At 40.1% G+C, this 21,517-nt stretch overlaps 1 protein-coding gene across 7 annotated transcripts in view; it reads right to left on the reverse strand.

Moving 5' to 3' along the window:
- The window catches only part of LOC119643768, a 77,479-nt gene that overhangs the window by 17,084 nt on the left and 38,878 nt on the right, over nt 1-21,517 (reverse strand). For 2 of the 7 annotated variants that reach the window (XR_005248429.1, XM_038043236.1), the window contains one exon: nt 406-2,354. The exons of 4 other annotated variants lie outside the window; for them this stretch is intronic. Coding sequence is in view for 2 of the 3 variants with exons in the window: in XM_038043236.1 (XP_037899164.1) it covers nt 2,348-2,354 (7 nt within the window). In the remaining variant the exon portion in view is untranslated. Of the gene's footprint in view, nt 1-405; nt 2,355-21,517 lie in introns of those variants that run through there. One more of the 7 variants, XM_038043237.1, reaches the window with a different exon arrangement.

Below are 21,517 nucleotides of genomic sequence, written 5' to 3' on the forward strand. Positions count from 1 at the left end.
TCTTAATGTTTTCTGGAACATCGGTTGAGTTAGGGCGACCGTAGCGTTCTGCATCATCGATACTTGTACGACCGCCTTTAAATGCAGCATATCAATCAATAATAACCGATTTCCCTGTTGTAAAGCATCCGTAATGCTTATTAAGCTACTGTGTGGTTTTAATACTATTTTTTGTTTTATTTTTGTATAATTTGAAGACTGCTATTATGTAAAATTCGTATAGATCTGTGAAGAGTGTTGCCTTATATATGTGTAGCTTTATTTTGCAAAACCCGTGATATCATTTCTACGTATAAGAAAAAACAACAAGCTTATACGGTTATTCAAAGTGTGAAGCCATATAACTTTAAGAATTAGAAGCAAAGGAAATCATTAGTTCGGAATAATACGAATAACGACGATCATTTCGCTTGTACTTACTGATATATTAGGAAGTTTTAACAAAAAATAAAGTGGAAGAGGCCTTATTTTACTGCAACATTAGATATGTTTTTAAGGTTATGTAGTTGAAAATAGTTAGGGCACACCGGGAAGGGGCAAAAAATAGCAATCAAAAAATTTTTGATGCCTGACGAAGATGTGCGTGTTTGAAGGTATTTTGCATCACTTTAGTAGCTGCATAAACATTATTATTTAGGAAATGTAATTTTCATTCAAAATTCAAGAAAAACTTACTGAGCTGAGCATAATTTACCTTATTGGCACACGAAAAAGATGTGTAAATGGCACAGCGCCGCGATTTTTCGAGGGTTGCAAGCATCTTAATTTTGTATTTTTGCGGATGCGAAGCAAGAAAGAGTGTTTTGTTGCATCCTAACAACGTTTTCAAAACTGCATGAAACAGGTTTCAATTGCCATAATCTCTGCCTCGGGTCGCTCCAGAAGTGTATGGGTTGAATGGCAAGCTGCTTGCTGTGGACGTTGAAATCGCCAGCAACCACGATTCTGCTTTTGAGGTCATTATTAAGAATGGAGAATATTGTGTTGGATAGGGTGTTAATGTTATTATAGGAACAATACTATCCGAACCTGGGTTCTTATTAACGAAACCCAAAGTGTATGTCCGGACAATGAACTTCACCCATAGAGAGGTCAATTCGAGATTCTGTTGCTAGCATTGGAGCATCACATAGTTGGGTATACATATATATATGACAAGACCTATGTGTGATATGAAATTATTAATAATTTGATGTCTAGGTAGGCGAAAATCTTGTGGATCGGTGCTTTCGCCTGTCAGACCTTTACAAAGAGTGAATGTGTTAGGCCAAACTTTCCACGTGTGTGCGTGTACCGCGAAGAGATTTGTGCGCAGGCCGTGCACATTGCAATAGTTGATTGTAAACCTTCTCGCCATACGTGAGGATTCCAGTTAATTTAGAAGGTTTACGCTATCGAGTGGTGCTGGGTGTAGCTGTAGGTAGGCAGTAGACTTACAAATGTTATGCCTTTACTCACCGACCGCCCACCGCATGTAACTACAGCCTAACCAGCCTGTGGCATAAATGATGTAGGGTGAGATTTGTGGGTGAGAGTAGAATGTTTCTTTACTTATGTGGTTGGGAGAACATAAAAGCCCTGAGTGGCTGTTTACAATTTTGATGTCTATATATTCTATTGGCGACGTTGTTATTGGCTCTTTTTTCTCTGCAGTTACTATGGTTGTCGCTGTTGATGTTGCTGCTGTTGGTGTTGCTGTTGTTAGTATGGTCGAGTATACTTGTCATACTGTTTGGGTACCGTGCTGTATTACTATTACGGTTGTTGTTGTTATTGCTGACGTTGCTGTTTGCTTGTTTTTCTTTGTAGTTGCAATTATTGTTGCTAGTGTTAACGTTGCTACTATGGTTATTATTTTCGATACCTATTGGCTTTTTAGTAATTCTGTTGTTGCTATGGGTATTGTCTTCTGTGATTGCTGCGGTTCAAGTTGTTACTAGGTCTTGTTACTTGTGCTATTATTGCTTTCATGGTTGATACTGATGGTTCCACTGTTGTTTTTGATTTGGTTAGTGTTCCTTCTTTGATTTTTTTGCTTTATCGGTTTGTGCTATTGCGGTTGTTGTTCTTATAATTGCTACTTTCTTGTGATTTTTGCATCTCATATTTTGCGGATACAATTGCTGCGAAAACATTGCTATATTTTTGTCACTATTATTATCATCATTATTAATGTTGTTGCTGTTACTGGCCTTATAGGTGGTGTTGAATTTTTCGACTACTACTATTGGCTTCGTCGTTTAGTTTTTCACTGCTGTCAGGATTTTATGAATTGTTTCGATTCTGTTTAGTTTCTTAATGCGAGGTGTTATTTTCATGTGCTCACCTTTGGTGCAACGGCTATTTTCTAGCTACTAGAATTTTACCGTTATTTTATTCTTGTTACTAGTACTTTACAGTTTCTAGATTTTTTTTTTTGTTTATTTAATTTCGATATGTTTAAATCTGAAGCTTCTGATTTTTGTTATTCTTTAAAGCTAGTTTGTTATTTTATGAACTTTAACACTTGGGTTTCACACCTTAAACATAAACAATACAGGAAAACCCTGTTTCGAAATTTCAAAATGGAACAAACACAAGCAAAAACGTAACCAATAAGTTAAAAGTTTTCATGAAACACTCATTCGCATTAGTAAGCATTATTAGTAAATGAATCATTTTTAGGAATATAGAATAAAAATATCATCACAGAACCATATTCATTTAAAAACGAACTAATATGTGGGTTTGTAAGTCCAAGACATTTCATATTTCGTCACACGACAATCATCGATATGGAGCGAAAAACAATTCGTATGGTGAAACAACAGCAGTACCTGGTACATTTAGAAGAGAAAGTGGACCAATTCATCATTATTACATTGATGAATAGTCCATAACAAAAAGTGAAGAAGAAAGCTAAGTAAATCGTACCGTCGCAGGTTCAAACTTGATCATATTGAGCATGCCTCTGCCAAGCATTAAGAACGGAAAACTGTGAAACAATCACCTATGTACCATTTAGTGGCAATCGAAAAATTTAACAAGGAAAACACGCCTACGAGAAATGCTACAGTTAATATTTAAAAAAGTGCAGGTCAGCCGCGATTCAACGATTATCTCATTGAAGCTTAAGAGTAGGGTGCCTCCAAACGCAGAAAAATACGAATGAGTGGTTACATCTTAGCTGAAAATTGCAGAAATATAAGGTCAATTGGAGCCCAGTCATTGTCACCGAAGTCTTCAAAAAATATACCTACGGTCTCGAACATAATCCTACGAATCGAAGCATTTTCATTATTTAATTGGATACTATTCATTAGTGTACTGCTGTGCTAAAATGTAGATATAGCATAGGTTGTACGACAAGCAGACGACTTCTTTAAGTAATCGACCTCGCCATGGCTTGACAGAAACGGAACCCTAACAGAACTAAAAGAAAATATAATAAGAAGGTAACCCTTACCAACAAATCAAAAGTGACGAGATGATGTGGAGAGTCTCATCAAAAAGTCGATAAATCATCCCCAGTATGTTTTGTATCGAGAATATACTCATTGTGTCATAATATTTGCGGCACTCAAAAGGAAGCTTCAAAGACTATGAAGAGTATATATTCTTAATCAGAATGAAATTCTAAATTGATTAGGCCGAGTGTGTCCGTCCGTATATCTGTGCGATGTATGTTGTTGACACGTCTCTCGTCGAAGAAACAAGATATCGACTTTAAATTTGGTACGAATCTTAGCAGTTTTTGCACTCTGGTTGGGATTGAAAAATCGGTCAGAGCATAAGCCCGCAGTGAAGCATAAATTAAACGCAATTCCTTTTTTCTAAATAAAATTGTTTGTTCATTATTCACGCATTAATATATACAAAATAAAAGGTTGAAATTTTCCGCACTTGCTTTGCGGAAAGCTGCTTAGGTACAAAAATAGACACAGAGTTACGTCAATTTTATTTTTTCACCTTTTTGAGGTTTTATGCTTATTAAGCATAAGCTGTATAAGACAGAATGTTTGAAACTTCTTTGTACATTTTTCAAATGAAGACATATTATTACCTGCCTAAAGATGTTTTAATTCTAAAATAAATATGATGGACAGCACTATCTGGTAAAGTAAGATGAGTACTAGCAACCAAAATCTCTCTCTCGCTCTATTCTTAAAAACACTACGTTGTTAGTCGCACAAAAATATTTTAATTCTTTGTTGATATTTTACACAACATGCTTTTTTGCAATTTGAAGTTTTTGTTCACACACACATTGTATAAAATGTATGATTCTTGTAAATATATTGTGTTCTTTAGGTACTTTCAAGATTTCGAATTTAGATCTTTGAATTGTAGGAAGCCTTTAGCAATCGCAAAGTATAGGTTTGATTGTAATGGTTTCCTTGCAAATCCAGACTGGAGGAATAAATTTCTTAAGGATTCATCAGTTAATACTGTGAAATCAAGGCGAATTCTTACATGCAGGGACAGAGATTGAAACGGATTAGGACTAACGTTACAATAGTATTATTTATAGTTCAGTTTATTTTTCCTTTTTTTACGGTCGATCCTTTTCATTGTATCGTTCGTGATCAACGATGCAGTAACTGCAGATTTGTCCAAGTCAGATCACTCATTTTCCAAGCAACCAAGAAGTTTTAATCTCATTTTTGTAAGTGGTGATGGCATTCCCTATTTTGCTAATGGTGTTAAGGCAGCTGTTATGATCAACGGACTACGTGTATTAAAAACTTTTTCCTTTTTTTGCGAGCAAGGATCATGATTTGAAGAATAGCTCTAGCTTCGATGGTAAATCCTGACGCACTTACGTGCAAGATTTGATTAAGTTGCACTTGTTCTGTGGCATCTACTATTGCGTAGGCAGCCTCATCGAATCTAAATTTTCGGGAATGCTTAGGGAGATGATTATTTCTTTTGCAGCGTACATATTTTACAAAAGTCTACTGTATGTGGATGATAATCGTTTGCTACACTACTACTACTATTACTTGCGAGCCCAGCTGGTAATAATTGTAACTATAGTAATCAAATTTTCACAAAAATAGTCCAATTAATATTGAAAAGCACGTAAAGCGAAGGAGTCAAAAATGAAAGTGATATTTTCACCTACGAAGACACTGGAAACGCGATTGTATAGGTAAATAGTGACAAAGATGAAAGTGAAGGTGAGATTGATCTCCATTCTAACAATGTCAATGTTAATATTACAATTTGCATAAGCAATCGGCTTAAAAAAGTAAAAAAGACCTTCTTAAATCCGCAAAATATGCTTGTATTTAGGAAAAAAAACTATGCCTGGGGAAAAAACTGTTCATGTCGTCACTTTGTGTGGAAAATTGGAAAAAATCAAGACAATGTTCGATGAATCTCGTTATTTAGAGCGCTCATCTTCTCCTCCAGGCTGCAAAAGACCAACTTGTAGTGTAGTGTGCGGTACTTTACCTCCGCCTTCGCCTAAATCTTATTCGTTGACTCATGTGAGTGCTTCAATCCTTGCCTACAAAGAACGTTAGCATTTCCGCTATCGTTGAGTCGGCCGGTAATAAAATAGTCACAAATAAACTGAGAAGTCCTTTCGTTTTAATTATGCTGAAGTGGCAAAGGCATTTTCTCCCGGTGGTGCCATTCTGGCTACTTTGTGCACATCTGCCAAAAATAGTACTAAACTTAACAAATCGGCCTCTCACGCTAGCTTCTCGGGTGCGTCTGCTGGTCACCGTGCTGGACAAGTTGCACAAGCTGCACGTGCTACTGTAATTATTTCCTCTATTTTCGCGACAACTTAAACCCCTTTACCTCGGTATCCTATTTTTCCTAGTAGGGATGACGTCCACTTGATGGTAGTACCCTCCAGAAAGAAAAAATTTGTATCAAGACTGGCGATTAACACCTCTGAGGATAACGTAAAAGTTGTCTGGCTGCAAAAGTCCCATCGGTCAATTTGAAGCGTGTAACGATTCTCAAACTGGCTTCATTTCAACCTAGAGTTATTTCGTCTTTTAAAGCAAACATGAAAATTTTGTTAAACAAAACATTGTGGAGATTGCAATACCAATTTGGCAGTTCTTCGACTATAAGAAAACTAAATGTTTCTCTATGCTCAGTAACTTAAAAATCCGCTCTACTTTCATAAATTCAGTGGACACGGATTTTTTCTCATTTGGCCTTCACTGAAACCTAGTTAAAGACTGATTTATATTCGTCGGAACTTTTTCATAATTCTTTCCAGGTTTTCAGAAAGGATCGATTGTTCCGCACTGGTGGTGGTGTTTTAATTGCCATCTGTTGCAGTGCCGTTCTACTGCATTGAAGTTCCTGTCCCTCTCGACATTGACTTTGCCATTCGGGCGAAAATTGCCAATAAATAGTTGTAGGTAACTTGCTCTTATTTTCCCCAAATGTGAATATTTCTATTTATAAAAAACTTGCTATCCTCATTTGTGACGTAGCTGAAAAGTGTAAATCTTCCGATCTAGTTACAGCGTTGGGGGACTTCATTTTGGCACTTGGTGTTATAGTGATAATTCTGACTGTATGGTCCCCACTTCAACATCTGATAGAGCTATTATGGGTTTCAATGAATCATTTCATCGTAATTTACTTCAACTAATATTTTACTACTTAAACTCTTAACTTAATATTTACTACTCACTTTTCACCTTGATTTCTCTGCTGGAAATATTGAAACCTTACTATCTGCGTTCTATAATATTTTCAACTTAGTTATTTCTGCATCAGTTTCGATCAAGCAACCTCGCGCTCAAAGCAGATGTCTGCCATGGTTTAACAAGAAAACAAAATATTGCAAAAATAGAGAGAAAAAACTTTTCCCAATATTTGTGAAAATTGCTTCTCTTACGATTATTTTGCCTATTCTGTATCAAGGAATAAATTTAATTACCTCAATCAGTAATATTATTGCAGATACCTTCAGTTGATAAAATCCTGTATCCTTGGAATTGCAACCGTCTTCAAATCTTCAAATTGTCTTAAATAATTTGATTACATGGTACTCGTTCTATTTTATGAAAATAAACCTAAAAAAATGCAAGAAGCTTTCTTTCTTAAGAGGGAAGTCGTTCAGTACTGGATATTTCATTGAATCACGCAACTTGGAAAACGTTGATCCATTCATCGACTTAAGGGTTCTATTCGACCAAAGATTACGTTTTAATTTGCACGATGAGCTCTCTATAAGTACAGCTAGGTCCGCGTTTGATTTCATAAAGAGGTAGTCCAAAGAGTTGAAGAATTACATTACAAAAAGGCTCTATATGTGCTTATTTTAGCTGAATTTTATGTGTAAGTAAAATAAATAAATAAAAAGGAGGATCAGGTAACTCTTTTTCGCGTAGAATTTTTATTCTTCTATTCTAGTAAATAAAGAAAGAAACGCTTCCCGAGAGGCGAAATTCAGAACGATAAACTGTTCTTTTGAAAATTTAAAAGAAAAAACCATTCTCGTCGCAAAAATTGCCAAAGTCTTTTCTGCATAAGAAGAAGAACGTCTCACATTTATATTAAATGTAATAAACATGTTTCTGGCGTACAGAGCAAAAATATAAAAATAAACAATATTTGTTCTAAACTGGTTCATTTCACTTACACAAAGGACATTAAGGACTACAAAAAATGACGGCATCAAAAAAGCAGATAATAAACGTAGAACGAGCCAAACATGCAAATTCTGATCGTTAACTCTATGCCAGTATCAGCTAACCGATTGGGTCAAACTGTTGTTCTGACGAATATCTGGATAACTCTTTTTTGGGAATATTTTGACGGAATCATAAGTTCTAAAGGAGAACTAGAGAAATGGTTGTTTTTTTCGTTATTCATTTTGTAGTCTGCTGTGGACGTGTCTGTTGGTAGACCGCATTGACGTCTTTCGAATCAATTAAAAAGATGTCAAATTTGACTGCCAATTTTTGGTTTTATGGCCGCGACAGTCCCACGGGGAAGTGAGTCAATTTAACTCGCTTTGATAAAAATAAGTTTATGCGAAACGTCGATAGTTCTGGTATTAATGAATGTTCTAAATTCTATGTTCATCAATACAAAATAACAAAATGGACAGTATGATAAAACTTCTAATATATAACTATGACATTTTGCGAAAGCACGTAAGAGAAAACTATTTAACAAAGCTAAAATGGAAAAAATAACGATTCACAGTTGCCCTTGTTCTTGCACAAATGCAGTGATTTTTCCAATTGCATTTGGGATGAAAGTAATAGATGCTTGAATGTATTTCGATGAGCGATATCTATTGGTGAATATTATAAAACAATGTGAAGTATTAATGTACGCAACGGCTAAGTTCGACCATTTTGACTTTCCTTAAGATAAAATAATAATTTTCCATATAGTATTGAGTGGTTCAGTGTATGTAGACGTTAATTATGGAGCGCTTAAAATTTCATTATTGAAATTCATTACTTCCGTTGTATGATTAGAAGAAAGCTACTGTTGAAACTCATCAAATAGTTTTAGAAGCTTATGGTGATCCTGCTCCATTATATCCAAATTGTTGGTTTTGGTTTCAACGATTTAAAAGTGTTTTTGGTATCAATGACAAAGAACGGGCTGGAGAACCAAAGAAAGGTCGAAGGCAACGACTGATTTGATGAAAACCCAAACCAAACTGTGAAACAACTTTCGAACTCTAGCAGCTGATGAATCAACCGTTTCTAGTCGTTTACCTGCGACGCGAAAGATCCGAAAGTAGGGAAAATTGCTGTCATAAAACTGATTAAAAGTGATATTTCGAACAGTTTCAAAAGCCCGATTTCATTGTATGCTAGGCAAAAGAAGAACGAGTTTTCTGTGGTGTATTGTGACTAAGATAAGCCCAAGGGAAAAAAGTCATGGGATAGTCTAGGGGAGCCATCCACATCGACACCGAAGCGGAATATTCATGGGCATAAAGTTTCGGTCTACATATGGTGGGATAAGCAAGGTGTAATATATTACAAGCTGCCGAAATCCAATGAAACCGTTACTGCAGGTATCTACCGACGTCAATTGAACAGACTGAACGATATATTGTTGCAGAGGAGACCAGCAATATCGGATAATAGACGTAAAGTCATCCTTTTGCATGACTACGCTCCGCCACACGTTGCAAGAGGTGTCAAGGATGCAATATTGTAGCTCAAACGGTAAGTTCCGCCGCATCGAGCGTGCGCACTAGTCATAGCGCCCTCTGATTACCACTTATCCAGGTCGATACAGCATATCTTGGTTGGCACACAGTTTCGAAATGCTGAAGATGTTTGAAAGCGTAGGGCGTGTGATAAATTCTACTATTAAATTTATTTATTATTAGTAATGAAAATTATGCTCCTCAAAAGAATTTTCATAAAGAGTTAAAAGGACGTTCGAACGTTTCAAAACCATCACATAAAACATTGTTCATGCAGTCGCTTTTCTTTTTCTTTCTTTGATTGAACACGGACAAGCATGCATTCCGTTGCATTGCATTTATATGCATTTTTCTGTTTATATCCGTTTGTGTATTTTTCGGCATATACGAACAAGCATGTTTTAGGTTGTGAGGATTGATCGTTGTGATTTCGTAGCGCGCGGACGTGTTCGAAAGTGCTCCGTTTATATCATAGGCGATGGTTATCAGAAAATTATCCTAGAGTGGAATTCTTGTTTCGGAAAGATAAGTAAACGATAATTAAAAGAGTGATAGTGCTTTTGAGCGTCTTATTTAGTTATAAAGGCATTTACAATTGAAAGTGAAAGGTCAGGTTTCGTTTTCTTTATTCTTTTTCTCCCCTTTTCTTCTCTGTGGGTTTGCCCGCTTTCTTGCTTATCTGGGGGTCGTTCAGTGTCATCCAGGTAAATAAAGAAGGTGAGCAAATTACGGGAGGACATTGCCATCTATTGCTGCTATAAAACAACCCTGTGCATCTGCGAAAAATTTTAAAATATTACGCAATAGCACAGACTTACTTCTTGTATTTCAAGGAATAGCTTAGTGTAGCATAGCTCAGGTCGACATTAATTTAACAAGCAGTATTGGTCAACCCTACACCGACCCAGGGCCTAAGAGGGGAAAAGACTAACAATAAAGTAAGTACAAAATTTGTAGAAAATACCGCCAACGACAAAAACATACATACAGAAACATACTCTGCACACACAAGAAACGGACTTGCGTACAAGGACGTCACAAACATACACATACACAAATAGATATACATAAATACATTAAAATAAACACACACGAACACACGCACACGAACTTATACATAGATATACATTTCAAAGCATGCTAGATGAACTCGTCGCAGATGCCCGGGAGAAGCCTTCCGTATTAATTGCGGGGGATTTCAATGCTTGGGCCTTCGAGTGGGGCAGTAAGGCCTGCAATGCGAGAGGACGCAGCTTGCTGGAGGCTTTCGCCATGCTGAAAGTATCTCTTCTGAACGATGGGCAGCGAGATACGTTTCGTAAGGCAGGAAGGGGCTCGAAAGTAGACCTCACCTTTGTTAGCGACAGTCTAGTGGCCAGATGCAAGTGGTCGCTGAGCGAGGAGTACACAAATAGCGATCACCAGGCCATCTTCCTCGACATAGCATCCAGAGAGGACAGAGGTAATAGGTGGAATAAAACTACCGGGCCGAGGTGGAGAGATGCACTTTTTGACGAGGATGTCTTTAACACCATTATGGACTCCTACGTGGGTGGAGACGGTACAGCTGGTGAACTCCGGCAAAACGTAGCAAAGTTGCTGGTACAAGCATGCGACGCCGCCATGCCCCGAAGACGAAATACACGGAGAAGAGGGTCTCCGTGCCATTGGTAGACCGAAGAGATAGCGTCTCTAAGAGCGAACTGCTTGAAAGCCAGAAGAAAAGTGCAGCGCTCGAGAGGTAGGGAAAACTTCAATGAATTGCTCCTACTCTACAGAGACCTGCGCAGTGACTTAAAGAAAGCCATAAGGGCCAGCAAAAGGAGAAGTTTTGAGGAAATATGCCAGGATGCCGATATTAACCCATGGGGAACGGCATATAAAGTGGCTTTGAAGAAGGTCAAAGGACAGAAGGCACCGCAAATCACGTGTCCGCTCGCGCTCCGAAGAATAGTTGCGACACTTTTCCCGCAGAGGCCGCCGTATGTGTTGGTAAACCTCCTCGGCAGGGAAGAGGAAGCCATACCAGCAATTTCTGCCGACGAGCTTTTAAGCGCCTGCAAGCGGATTGGGGACAAAAAAACCCCTGGACCAGACGGAGTCCCAAACAAGGCCTTAAAGGCAGCGATACGTAGGAGGCCAGACGTCTTCATGATGTTGCTGCAAAGGTGCCTGGAAGAGAGGACGTTCCCGGACGTATGGAAGATCCAAAGGCTGGTCCTGATTCCGAAGGCCAATAAGCCACTGAACGAGTCATCGTCATACCGACCCATCTGCCTGTTGGACACAATGGGCAAGGAATTGGAAAGGGTCGTATATGAACGCCTGCTAGCTGTGGTTGAAGAAAGACGTGCTCTATCGGATAACCAGTATGGATTCCGTAGAGCGCGGTCTACAATAGATGCCATAAGCCACGTCGTGGCGCTTGCCTCAGACGCCATAGCCGGTGACCGATGGAGGGGCGGTGACAAAAAGTACTGCGCCGTCGTTACGCTAGACGTTAAAAACGCTTTCAACTCGGCGAACTGGGGGCGCATCCGCAAAACCCTCATAAGGATACGGGTTCCAAGGTATATACTTGAGATAGTGACAAGTTACCTTTCGAACCGCACGTTAGTGTACGACAGCGATGATGGAAAGCAATCGCATAAAATATCGGCGGGTGTTCCACAGGGCTCAGTCCTTGGTCCTCTCCTGTGGAATATAATGTACAACGGCGTCTTTGAGCTTAAACCTACCGGGGCAACGATCGTCGGCTTTGCCGATGATATAGCAGTCGTAGTGACCGCAAAACACGTCGCGCAGGTAGAAGCGAGAGCTAACGAGGCTATCGTGAAAGTGAAGTTGTGGCTAGAAGAGATGGGGCTGGAACTAGCAGAGCAAAAAACGGAAGCAGTCCTAATAAGCAGCAGAAAGAGCGTGGAAACATGCTGTATACGAGTCGGGCAGCATACGATGCGGTCATCTCCTGCCCTGAAATACCTTGGAGTTATGCTTGACCATCGACTCAAGTTTAAGCAGCATGTTGAATACGCTGCTAAGAAAGCTGCCGGCATCCAGGCGTCACTAGCAAGGATCATGCCAAATATTGGAGGCCCGAAATTCACCACCCGAAGGGTTATAGCCAAGGTGATAACCGCAGTCATAATGTACGGAAGGCCAGTTTGGGCCAGTGCACTGAAGGTGAAGGCAGTGTACCGAAAGATGGCGGCAATATATCGCCTTAGCGCCCTGAGGCAGATTTGCGCATTCCGTACCGTGTCGGAAGAGGCAGCGCTGGTGCTAGCTGGCACTCTGCCAATCGACATTCTGGCCGATGAGATGAGCCGCATCTACCAACGGCGTCGCGGCAACGATCTCTCCTCGCTAGCTATAAGAGGCGAGGAACGGATGGTCTCGCTAAGGATTTGGCAATTGAGGTGGGAAAGAACGACCAAAGGCAGGTGGACGTTCGTTCTTATCCCTAACATAAGACGTTGGGTCGACAGACGGCATGGAGAAGTAAACTATTACTTAACCCAGCTTCTGACTGGCCATGGCTGTTTCCGGAAATACCTACACAGATTCGGGCACGACAGTTCGCCTAACTGCCCGGTATGCGAGGATATAGGAGGACGCAGAACACGCAATGTCCAACTGCAGCAGGTTCGAGAATGGGCGGCCTCAATTGCCACCTAACGAGATAACAAGCGCAATGGTTGGCAGTGCAGCAGCCTGGAACGCCGTAGACGCATTCGCCAGCAATACGCTCGTGGAGTTGCGACGATTGGAGAGACAACGGGTGGAGAGCAGAGGGAGTGGAAGCCGATAGTGCATTCCACTGAGATCCCACCATCAGGAGCGTGCTAGCGACAACCAGCCCCCGCGAAGTAATACCTAACGGTGGTCTCGCGGGGGAGAGTGGTAGACGAAGTGTGTGTGGGGGGTAGTTTTTAGTACGTATGCGCCAGGGATGGCGAATCGTGCATGCTGCTACTAAGACCCAGCAGTATCTTTCGAAGATTTTCTACCTCCAGCTCACAGAGCAAAACCCGAAAAAAAAACATAGATATACATGCGAGGATATAGAGGAGGACGCAGAACACGTAATGTCCAACTGCAGCAGGTTCGAGAATGGGCGGCCTCAATTGCCACCTAACGAGATAACAAGCGCAATGGTTGGCAGTGCAGCAGCCTGGAACGCCGTAGACGCATTCGCCAGCAATACGCTCGTGGAGTTGCGACGATTGGAGAGACAACGGGTGGAGAGCAGAGGGAGTGAAAGCCGATAGTGCATTCCACTGAGGTCCCACCATCAGGAGCGTGCTAGCGACAACCAGCCCCCGCGAAGTAATACCTAACGGTGGTCCCGCGGGGGAGAGTGGTAGACGAAGTGTGTGTGGGGGGTAGTTTTTAGTACGTATGCGCCAGGGATGGCGAATCGTGCATGCTGCTACTAAGACCCAGCAGTATCTTTCGAAGATTTTCTACCTCCAGCTCACAGAGCAAAACAAAAAAAACATAGATATATACATCCACACAAACAAACGTAAGAGAAATTCTCATATACATACATTCATAACTACATCTACAAGTAAACTAACATATATAACACTAATACGAAAATTATGCCGGCCAAAACCGGAAATAAATGGACACCTCAAGGCGCACAAGGCGCCACGTGGGATAGTCCGGAAGTGTTACCCGATCCGTTCAAAAAGAGTATTCGAATCCAACGCTCACCTGAGCAAATCGCCGGGCAACATACGCAAATGAGAAGTCAGTCCTCTCCACCGATCCTTCACGAGGAATCTTTGATGATAAGAGAAGGTGAAAACTCTTTCGTCGAGCTAGGAAAGCAAATTGGAGAACTCATCGAAATGATGGCCCCAACTCCTTCTGCTACGGCTAGGCGTACCATTCATCAGCCGATGAGAGATTTGGTGGACATGCTAGCTGTGCTCCATAAAAAAACCGCAAAAGAGTTAGCAAATAAAATGCCCAAAAAAGCGGTCAGAGATGGCACAACCCAGACCGAAAAAGGAGGCAGAGTAAACGCCACGAAAAGGCTCAGAGAGGAGGGATCCACGGATACTACTCCTGCGAAGAAAAGTAAGCGGGCCGGTGATGGGATAAATACCAAAAAGGAGGAGCCAAAGCAATCAAAATACGGAAATGAAGAGTGGACCGCGGTCCAAACAAAAAATAGAAAGGTCAAGCCAATCAAATTGGCGAATAGGCCGGATGCAATTGTAATCAAGCAAACGGGCATTTTGTCATACAGCGATATGCTGAAAAAAGTTAAAAATGATGGGGAGCTGCAAAAAGTCGGCGAAAATTTGACGAGAATACGGAAGACACTGAAAGGAGAAATGGTGCTGGAGTTTAAGCAAAGTGCGAAGGAAGAAAACACTGCTTACCAGAAATTGGTGGAAAAAACGCTAGGCCAGGAGGCTATTGTTAAACTAATGACCACGCAGACAAAGTCGAATTTAAGGACCTGGATGAAGTTACCTCAGCGGATGACTTAATAGCTGCCATAAATACGATCTTCAGTAATCTAAATATCAAGAAGGAAGCAGTCACCTCAATTAGGAAGGCGTATGTCGGCACACAAACTGCAACTCTATCGGTTCCAAAAAAAACTGCTAAAGAGTTACTTGAAGCCGGGAAAATCAAAGTTGGCTGGGTAGTGAGCAGGATCCACAGATCTTAAATGCTTTAGATGCTTCGAGGCAGACCACATTGCTAGAAATTGCAAAGGAAGGACAGATAGAAGCAAGTGCTGTCTAAAATGCAGCAAAGACGGGCACCGAGCAAGAGACTGCAATAAGAGCCCGTGCTGTGGGATTTGCAAGGAACAAGGCAAGCCTCATGACCACCCAATGGCCGGCGGATTTTGCCCAGTAAATTCACGCGGCGCTAACAACAATGGACAGCCATAAAGTGTACGCAAATAAACATAAACAACTGTCGTATTGCACAAGAGCTGCTAAAACAGAACGTCAGAGAAGCTTCGATTGACATAGCAGCCGTAAGTGAGCCATACAAGGTAGGCTCCGGAAACAGTTGGGCAAAGGACAAGACTGGAACTGCAGCCTTTTGGCAATGCAGCTTGCACCCATCAACCATGAGATTCATCTCAACAGGAGAGGGCTTCGTCTGTGTCAAATATAGAGAGGTTTACCTTTACAGCTATTACTTCCCGCCAAGTATAAACCACGCGGAATTCGAAAAACGTATAGATGCACCGACGCAAGGGAAAAAACACTGGTAATTTTCGCCGGTGATTTTAATGCCTGGGCGACTAATTGGGGTAGCAAGTGGACGAATGCTAAAGGCAAAATAGTGCTTGAATCCCTAGCCTCATTGGATTTGACAATCCTAAACGAAGGTAATGAAAATACTTTTAACAGAGATGGCCGTGTCTCCGCGATCGATATTACCATGGCCAGTAGTGCATTGGCCTTGCGTATACGATGGGGTGTTAGCAACATATATACACACAGTGACCACGCAGCAAAAATCTGGGAAATACAGCAGAGCATGCGGGCGAACAGGGTAAAACACCGTCTCAGGGGACCCAAGTGGAAACCAGAATCGCTCTTCGAGCTTACTTTGGAAGAAGCTGAACCCAGAAACTCAGCTCAGGCTGCGGTCGCGGAGGTTTTAGCACGGATTATAACTGACGAGATAGCCGAACTAAGGACTCAATGTAACAGAGCGAGGCGTGCCTACCAAAGGTCGGGAGGGACTAGTGCTTACCACAGCCACCAAGAAGAGTTCAAACTCAGGAGAAGGCTCTTAAAAAAAGCGATAATAGTCAGCAAAAAAAACTGTTTTCAGAAACTTATAAATGACATTAATGAGGACCCATGGGGGATGGCGTATAAACTGGTAATGATGAAATTGAAGTATTCTGAGCGATCAAGCTGCGCTGAATTTGTGGAAGAGATAATTGGTACACTGTTCCCACAGAAAGCCATGTTCCTGTATGTGCCACTGAGGGAGGAGAGGGACAATATAGGAGGAGATTGCGGCCATCGCAAAAGAAATAAAAGCTAAGAAAGCGCCTGGCCCTGATGGTATCCCAAATTGCGCTATTAAGCAAGCCATGTTGGCAAGGCCTGCTATGTTTGCGAGCACTTTCAACGCTTGTTTGAAAGAACAATTTTTCCCAGATAAGTGGAAACAACAGACGTTGGTGTTGCTGCCAAAGCCAAACAAGCCGTCGCAAGTTGCAAATGCATACCGCCCTACTTGTCTATTAGATACGATAGGCAAGGTGTACGAAAAGATTATTCGAACTCGTTTAGAAGCATCACTGGAGAGATCTAAACAGCTGTCGGACTTCCAATCCGGCTTCAAGAAAAAGAAAAGCCCAATGGATATAATAAAAATGGTCACAAATACCGCAGCAGAAGCAATCAAAGGTAAACGTTGGATGGAAGGCAACAAAAAGTATTGCCTAGTAATAGCATTAGATATATAAAATGCATTCAACTCAGCAAACTGGTATTGCGTCATAGCTGCCTTCAGGAAAGAAGAATTCCACATTATTTGATTAATATAGTGGCTAGTTATTTTACCGGCAGGAAACTGAGATATGTTACAGATAACGGGTGCAGGGAGAGGCTGTTCACTGGAGGGGTACCTCAGGGATCAGTCCTAGGCCCTACGCTGTGGAACGTAATGTACGACGATATCCTGAGATTACCTCTTCCAGAGGGAGCATCCATCGTGGGTTTTACAGACGACGTAGCGATAACTATCGTGGCGAAAACTCTAGAGGGAATTACCACTACTGCGAATAAAACCACCGACATGATCGAGAGGTGGCTGCGATCAGTGGATTTAGAGCTGGCGGAAGAAAAAACAAAAGCGGTATTAATCTCTTCTAGGAAGAAAATTGAGAAAGTGACTATCCAAGTCGGAGATACGAGAATACAGTCTCAAGAAGCAATAAAATACCTAGGAGTGATGATAGACTGCAGACTCTCGTTTAAACGCCATCTGCAATACACGGGCGAAAAGGCAGTGAAGGTAGCAAAGTCGTTGACGCGCTTACTGGCAAACTTGCGTGGCCCTAGCAAGATCTTAGGAAGCTGATCGCAGATGTGGTAACAGCGACAATAATGTACGGCTCTTCTGTGTGGAACAAGGCTTTCGCTAGAGACATACAAGCAGCATACAAGCTATGCGCTCTAAGGGTGTGCGCCGGATATCGGACGGTGTCGGAGGACGCGGCCCTGGTTATCGCTGGTATGATGCCAATCGATCTGCGTGGTAAAGAAGGTCTGTATAGAGCCGAATTTCACAGACTGCCAGCTGAAGCGGCTAAGCAGCGAGTAAAACAGCGTCTGCTGGAAGAGTGGCAGGAGCGCTGGAGCAGAGCGAGTAAGGGTAGGTGGGCGCATCGACTCATACCAGACTTACGGCCTTGGGTGAATAGGCAACATGATGAGGTCGACTTTTGTTTGACCCAGGTATTTAGCGGCCATGGTTGCTTGCGGTCCTATCTTAATAGATTTAAAATCGAGCAGGACCCATTATGTAGTTTTTGTAAGTGCATCGAAGACGCTGAACATGTTTTCTTTGTCTGTCCGAAATACTATAACGAACGACAGAGACTACAGACGGAAATTGGAGTGTTACCTCTCCCCGACAATCTTGTGACAAATATGTTTCATGACCTCAAAATATGGAAGGCGGTAGAAATGTTCGCCGCAAACACTATGCGTAAACAAAGACACGAAGAGCGTCATCGTAGGCTTTTAAGTAGTGCCTAAACGGCTATCCTCCCTGTGAAGGTATACCTAAACGGTCGTGTCACAGGTGGTTTTTAGCGGGTTAAAGTCTCGCACTGCCCTAATGGGCGCCTTTTGAAGGTCTTCCACCTCACAAAAAAAAAAAAAAAAAAAAGTTTTAGCTTGTGAGGCCATAACCAATTTTCAGTACATCAGAAGCATTTCCAAATAATAACATGCAGAAGAAATGTATACGGACAAACTCGCGTCCTTGTTAATTTCCTCTTATTCTAGCAGGACCCAGCAGATTTCAAACAAAATATCTGGGAAAGATAAAAGCAGAAAAGTAGAAAAGCCTAATTGCTCGATTATAACTATAGCTGTGGTTGAGAAGCCTGATAAATATTCCAGAATATACATCAACTCGCAAGAAGTCAATCATTCTATAGAAAGTCATTTTTGTGACATTCCAACTTTTTAAGATATCAAACCAAAACTCATTAACGAGAGGTATTTCTCTCCATTTAATTTAAAAAAAGGATTTTGGCAGATACCGTTAGATAAAAGGGGCAAGGAGTTTTGTTTACTTAGTACTCCATTCGTCGATTGCGTCTTGGTATAAGAGTCGACCTCGAACCATGTCAATGATTGATTGAGAAGAAATTCAGAGAAATTGAGAATGTAATTGTATATGTAAACTGATATTTTGGTGCCAATGGAAACTCTATTGTATTTTTAACTGACCCAAAGCATAAAATGGATTTACAAAGAGCCACGAGCCCCATTACTTATCCGCAGGAATACATTTCATATTTAATTGATATATAGAATCCGTTAAGGGAATTAACGAAATCGCCGCCGTATTTTTGAATGCCTGCCAAAATATGAAGTTTGCCTAAATAAAGTAAAACCTACGATATTGAAAGCTACTATGCTTCCACCATATAATAATAGAAATAAAATTACATTACAAACTGGTTCGCCTAAAAATGGGCTGAGCATATGTTTACTAGAAGCGTCACTCAAACTGAAACTAACACATCCTAAATAAAAGTCATATAGACATTAGTATTTGCATATAAAAAATTCCACTCGTACATACGTGGTAAAAATGTGCCCACAATTATGAAAGTGTTCTAAATCATATATTTCTTGTTTCGAGATATTGAATGAATTGCATTTGAATAAATCAAGAAATATTTCTACATTATGCGACATTTTAATTTAGAATCTTATTAGTGTTGATTAATGGAAATTTATTGCCTGTCTGTGTGATATGTTTTGTTGGCTCTCTCCTGGTCGCAAAATGAAGATAACGACTTCAAATTTTGTAGAAACATTGGAACTTCCTGCATGCAGGTATTGAAAATGAGCCACATCGGTCGCACCAGAAGCACGCAGTGAAATGTAAACTGAACGCAACTTCATATTTTTTTAACAAAAATTTTTGGATTTTGGCTCGTTACTCGGAAATTATAAAAGGCTGAATTTATGTACATTTACTTTACGAAACACTCTACCCCTTACGTGCAAAAATTAAAGATATAACCCATGCTGACAGAAAGTTACAAGTGATTAAATTATGTTTTTTTTTCACCTTTTTGAAGTTTCATGCTTATTCATCATAAGGCAAACAAGACCGAATGTTTAAAACTATTTTGTACACTCCCTAAATAAAGATATATTACCTGCCTAAAAATGGGTTAATTTTAAAATGAGCAAGGTAGACACGGTGATTAATTTTTTCTTATTATTATTATTATTATAAATTTAGCCAGAGAATAAATTCTAAGACTAAAGTCTTAAAGCACTAGCATCTAACGCTTTCGGCTTTATTAAAAACTCTACCGCACTTGAGATTTGAACCCACGACCATTGACTTGCTAGTCGAGACTCTTGCCTACTCGGCCACTCAGGCGGATTTAATTTTTTCTTAATAATACCAGTGGTATGGGTATCAAATAAAAGAGCTTGGAGAGTAAAGTGTTAAACACTTAATGGTGATTATGCGAAAGTTGTCCCCGCCGGATAAAACTTACTTGTGTATTTTCCATTTTATCAACCCAAAATCACGGTCATTCGATAGAAAGCAATGGCCAGACACTAAAAATTTGTGGTCTATCGTTTCAATGTTATTATGTGATAACTGAACAATTTTCATCCATGTCAATTCTACTTTAATCTTACCATTTTGGCCTGTATAAGCGTCACTGTAAGCTAGTACATATTTTTGAGTAGTTCTGTCCTCAATATGCATGATGCTGCTTCTTGTGCACCTCTTGAAACTGTAATTCCATCTCACACATAGATCTTGACATTGTCATCATGAAAATTATGGAAACCAAAGTTATATACGTACATATTTCGCTTATAATAAATTAACAAAACGGAATGTATTGGAAAATCAATAGTTCCTGCGATTTTCTTTTCCTTTTTTCTGGTCTTCTGTACGACAATTCCTAGCTCGTTCGCCATTTTGCAAATGTAAATCGTGACTTTGTCTAAGATAAAATTTCCGTTTAGTAAATCCCATTTTTGGCATGTCTCTTTTTGAGGAATGTGGAAATTTAAATCAAATCCAGTATTAAATACTTTGTTGTAGGTCCACTCCTTAACAAATTATTTGTTATTTTCCTCATATTTCTCTACATTTAGGCTACACATTTTACGAGTATCTAAATCAGCACTCAAATGTTTTCGATCTCTGATATAATGGCTCTCATATGGTGGGAAACCTAAAATGTGTTCTCGTACAGCCTTTAATTTAATTTTATCTGTTTTTCACGAAAATCCAAGGATTTTTCCACAACGGTCAGTTAAGGTGTTTGAGTATTCTGAGCACGAGCTAACCGGCCTCTAAGAAAAACTTCGTACAAACCGACTTCTGATTTATGGTGAGTTCATGTGCTTTCATGGGCTGGAATGTCTTGTCGTTTCTCTTTGATGGTCCTTTATCGGTTTATTCTATAGTTCAGAAACGCGTCAAAGTGCCGTTTGAAAGTTACGTTCACATAATTTCTTTAAATTTTTGACTAATTTTAATTAGCACTAAATTAAAAGAAAATATGTTGAAATATCTTCATATAAAGCCTGTCGGTGTAGAAACAACAAAAAATAATACAAATTTTGGCATAAAAAGCTTAACGGTGTTGGTAAAACGCAAAGGGTGTCAAAAATATCATTACTTAAATGTAAAAGAGCCATTTGTTAATTATGAAATACCTAATAGCCCTTATGAAAATATTGCTATACACTATATAGACAGTAGTGGAAAAGATTATTTTAGTTATCGCTGATTGTATTTCGAAATATCTGGATTTAATTCTACGTCTACAGACAGCCTCTTTAGCCATTAGGGTGAAACTTATAATTCCTTTCTCTATTTCTGGATGCTCTAAAGAAATCGTCAGTTTACTAGAATTTAGCTATTAAAGTCACTACTGCGAGTCCTTCTTTAGTCAAAGCCAAATTAACTGCCAGAAAGTATGATTGAGATTTGGAATAAAATGGCTCGGCTATATGCCGAGCATTATTATCATGCAGGAATATGTCAATTCGAAGTTGTTACCAACAGAATTATTGATGGGTCTGCAAAGAAGAGCCATGATACCCAAAAATTATAATTTGTGTAGATGAATGGAACATATTAACA

This window comes from Glossina fuscipes, unplaced genomic scaffold (genome assembly GCF_014805625.2).
Source record: "Glossina fuscipes isolate IAEA_lab_2018 unplaced genomic scaffold, Yale_Gfus_2 61594, whole genome shotgun sequence".
Classification (NCBI taxonomy): domain Eukaryota; kingdom Metazoa; phylum Arthropoda; class Insecta; order Diptera; family Glossinidae; genus Glossina; species Glossina fuscipes.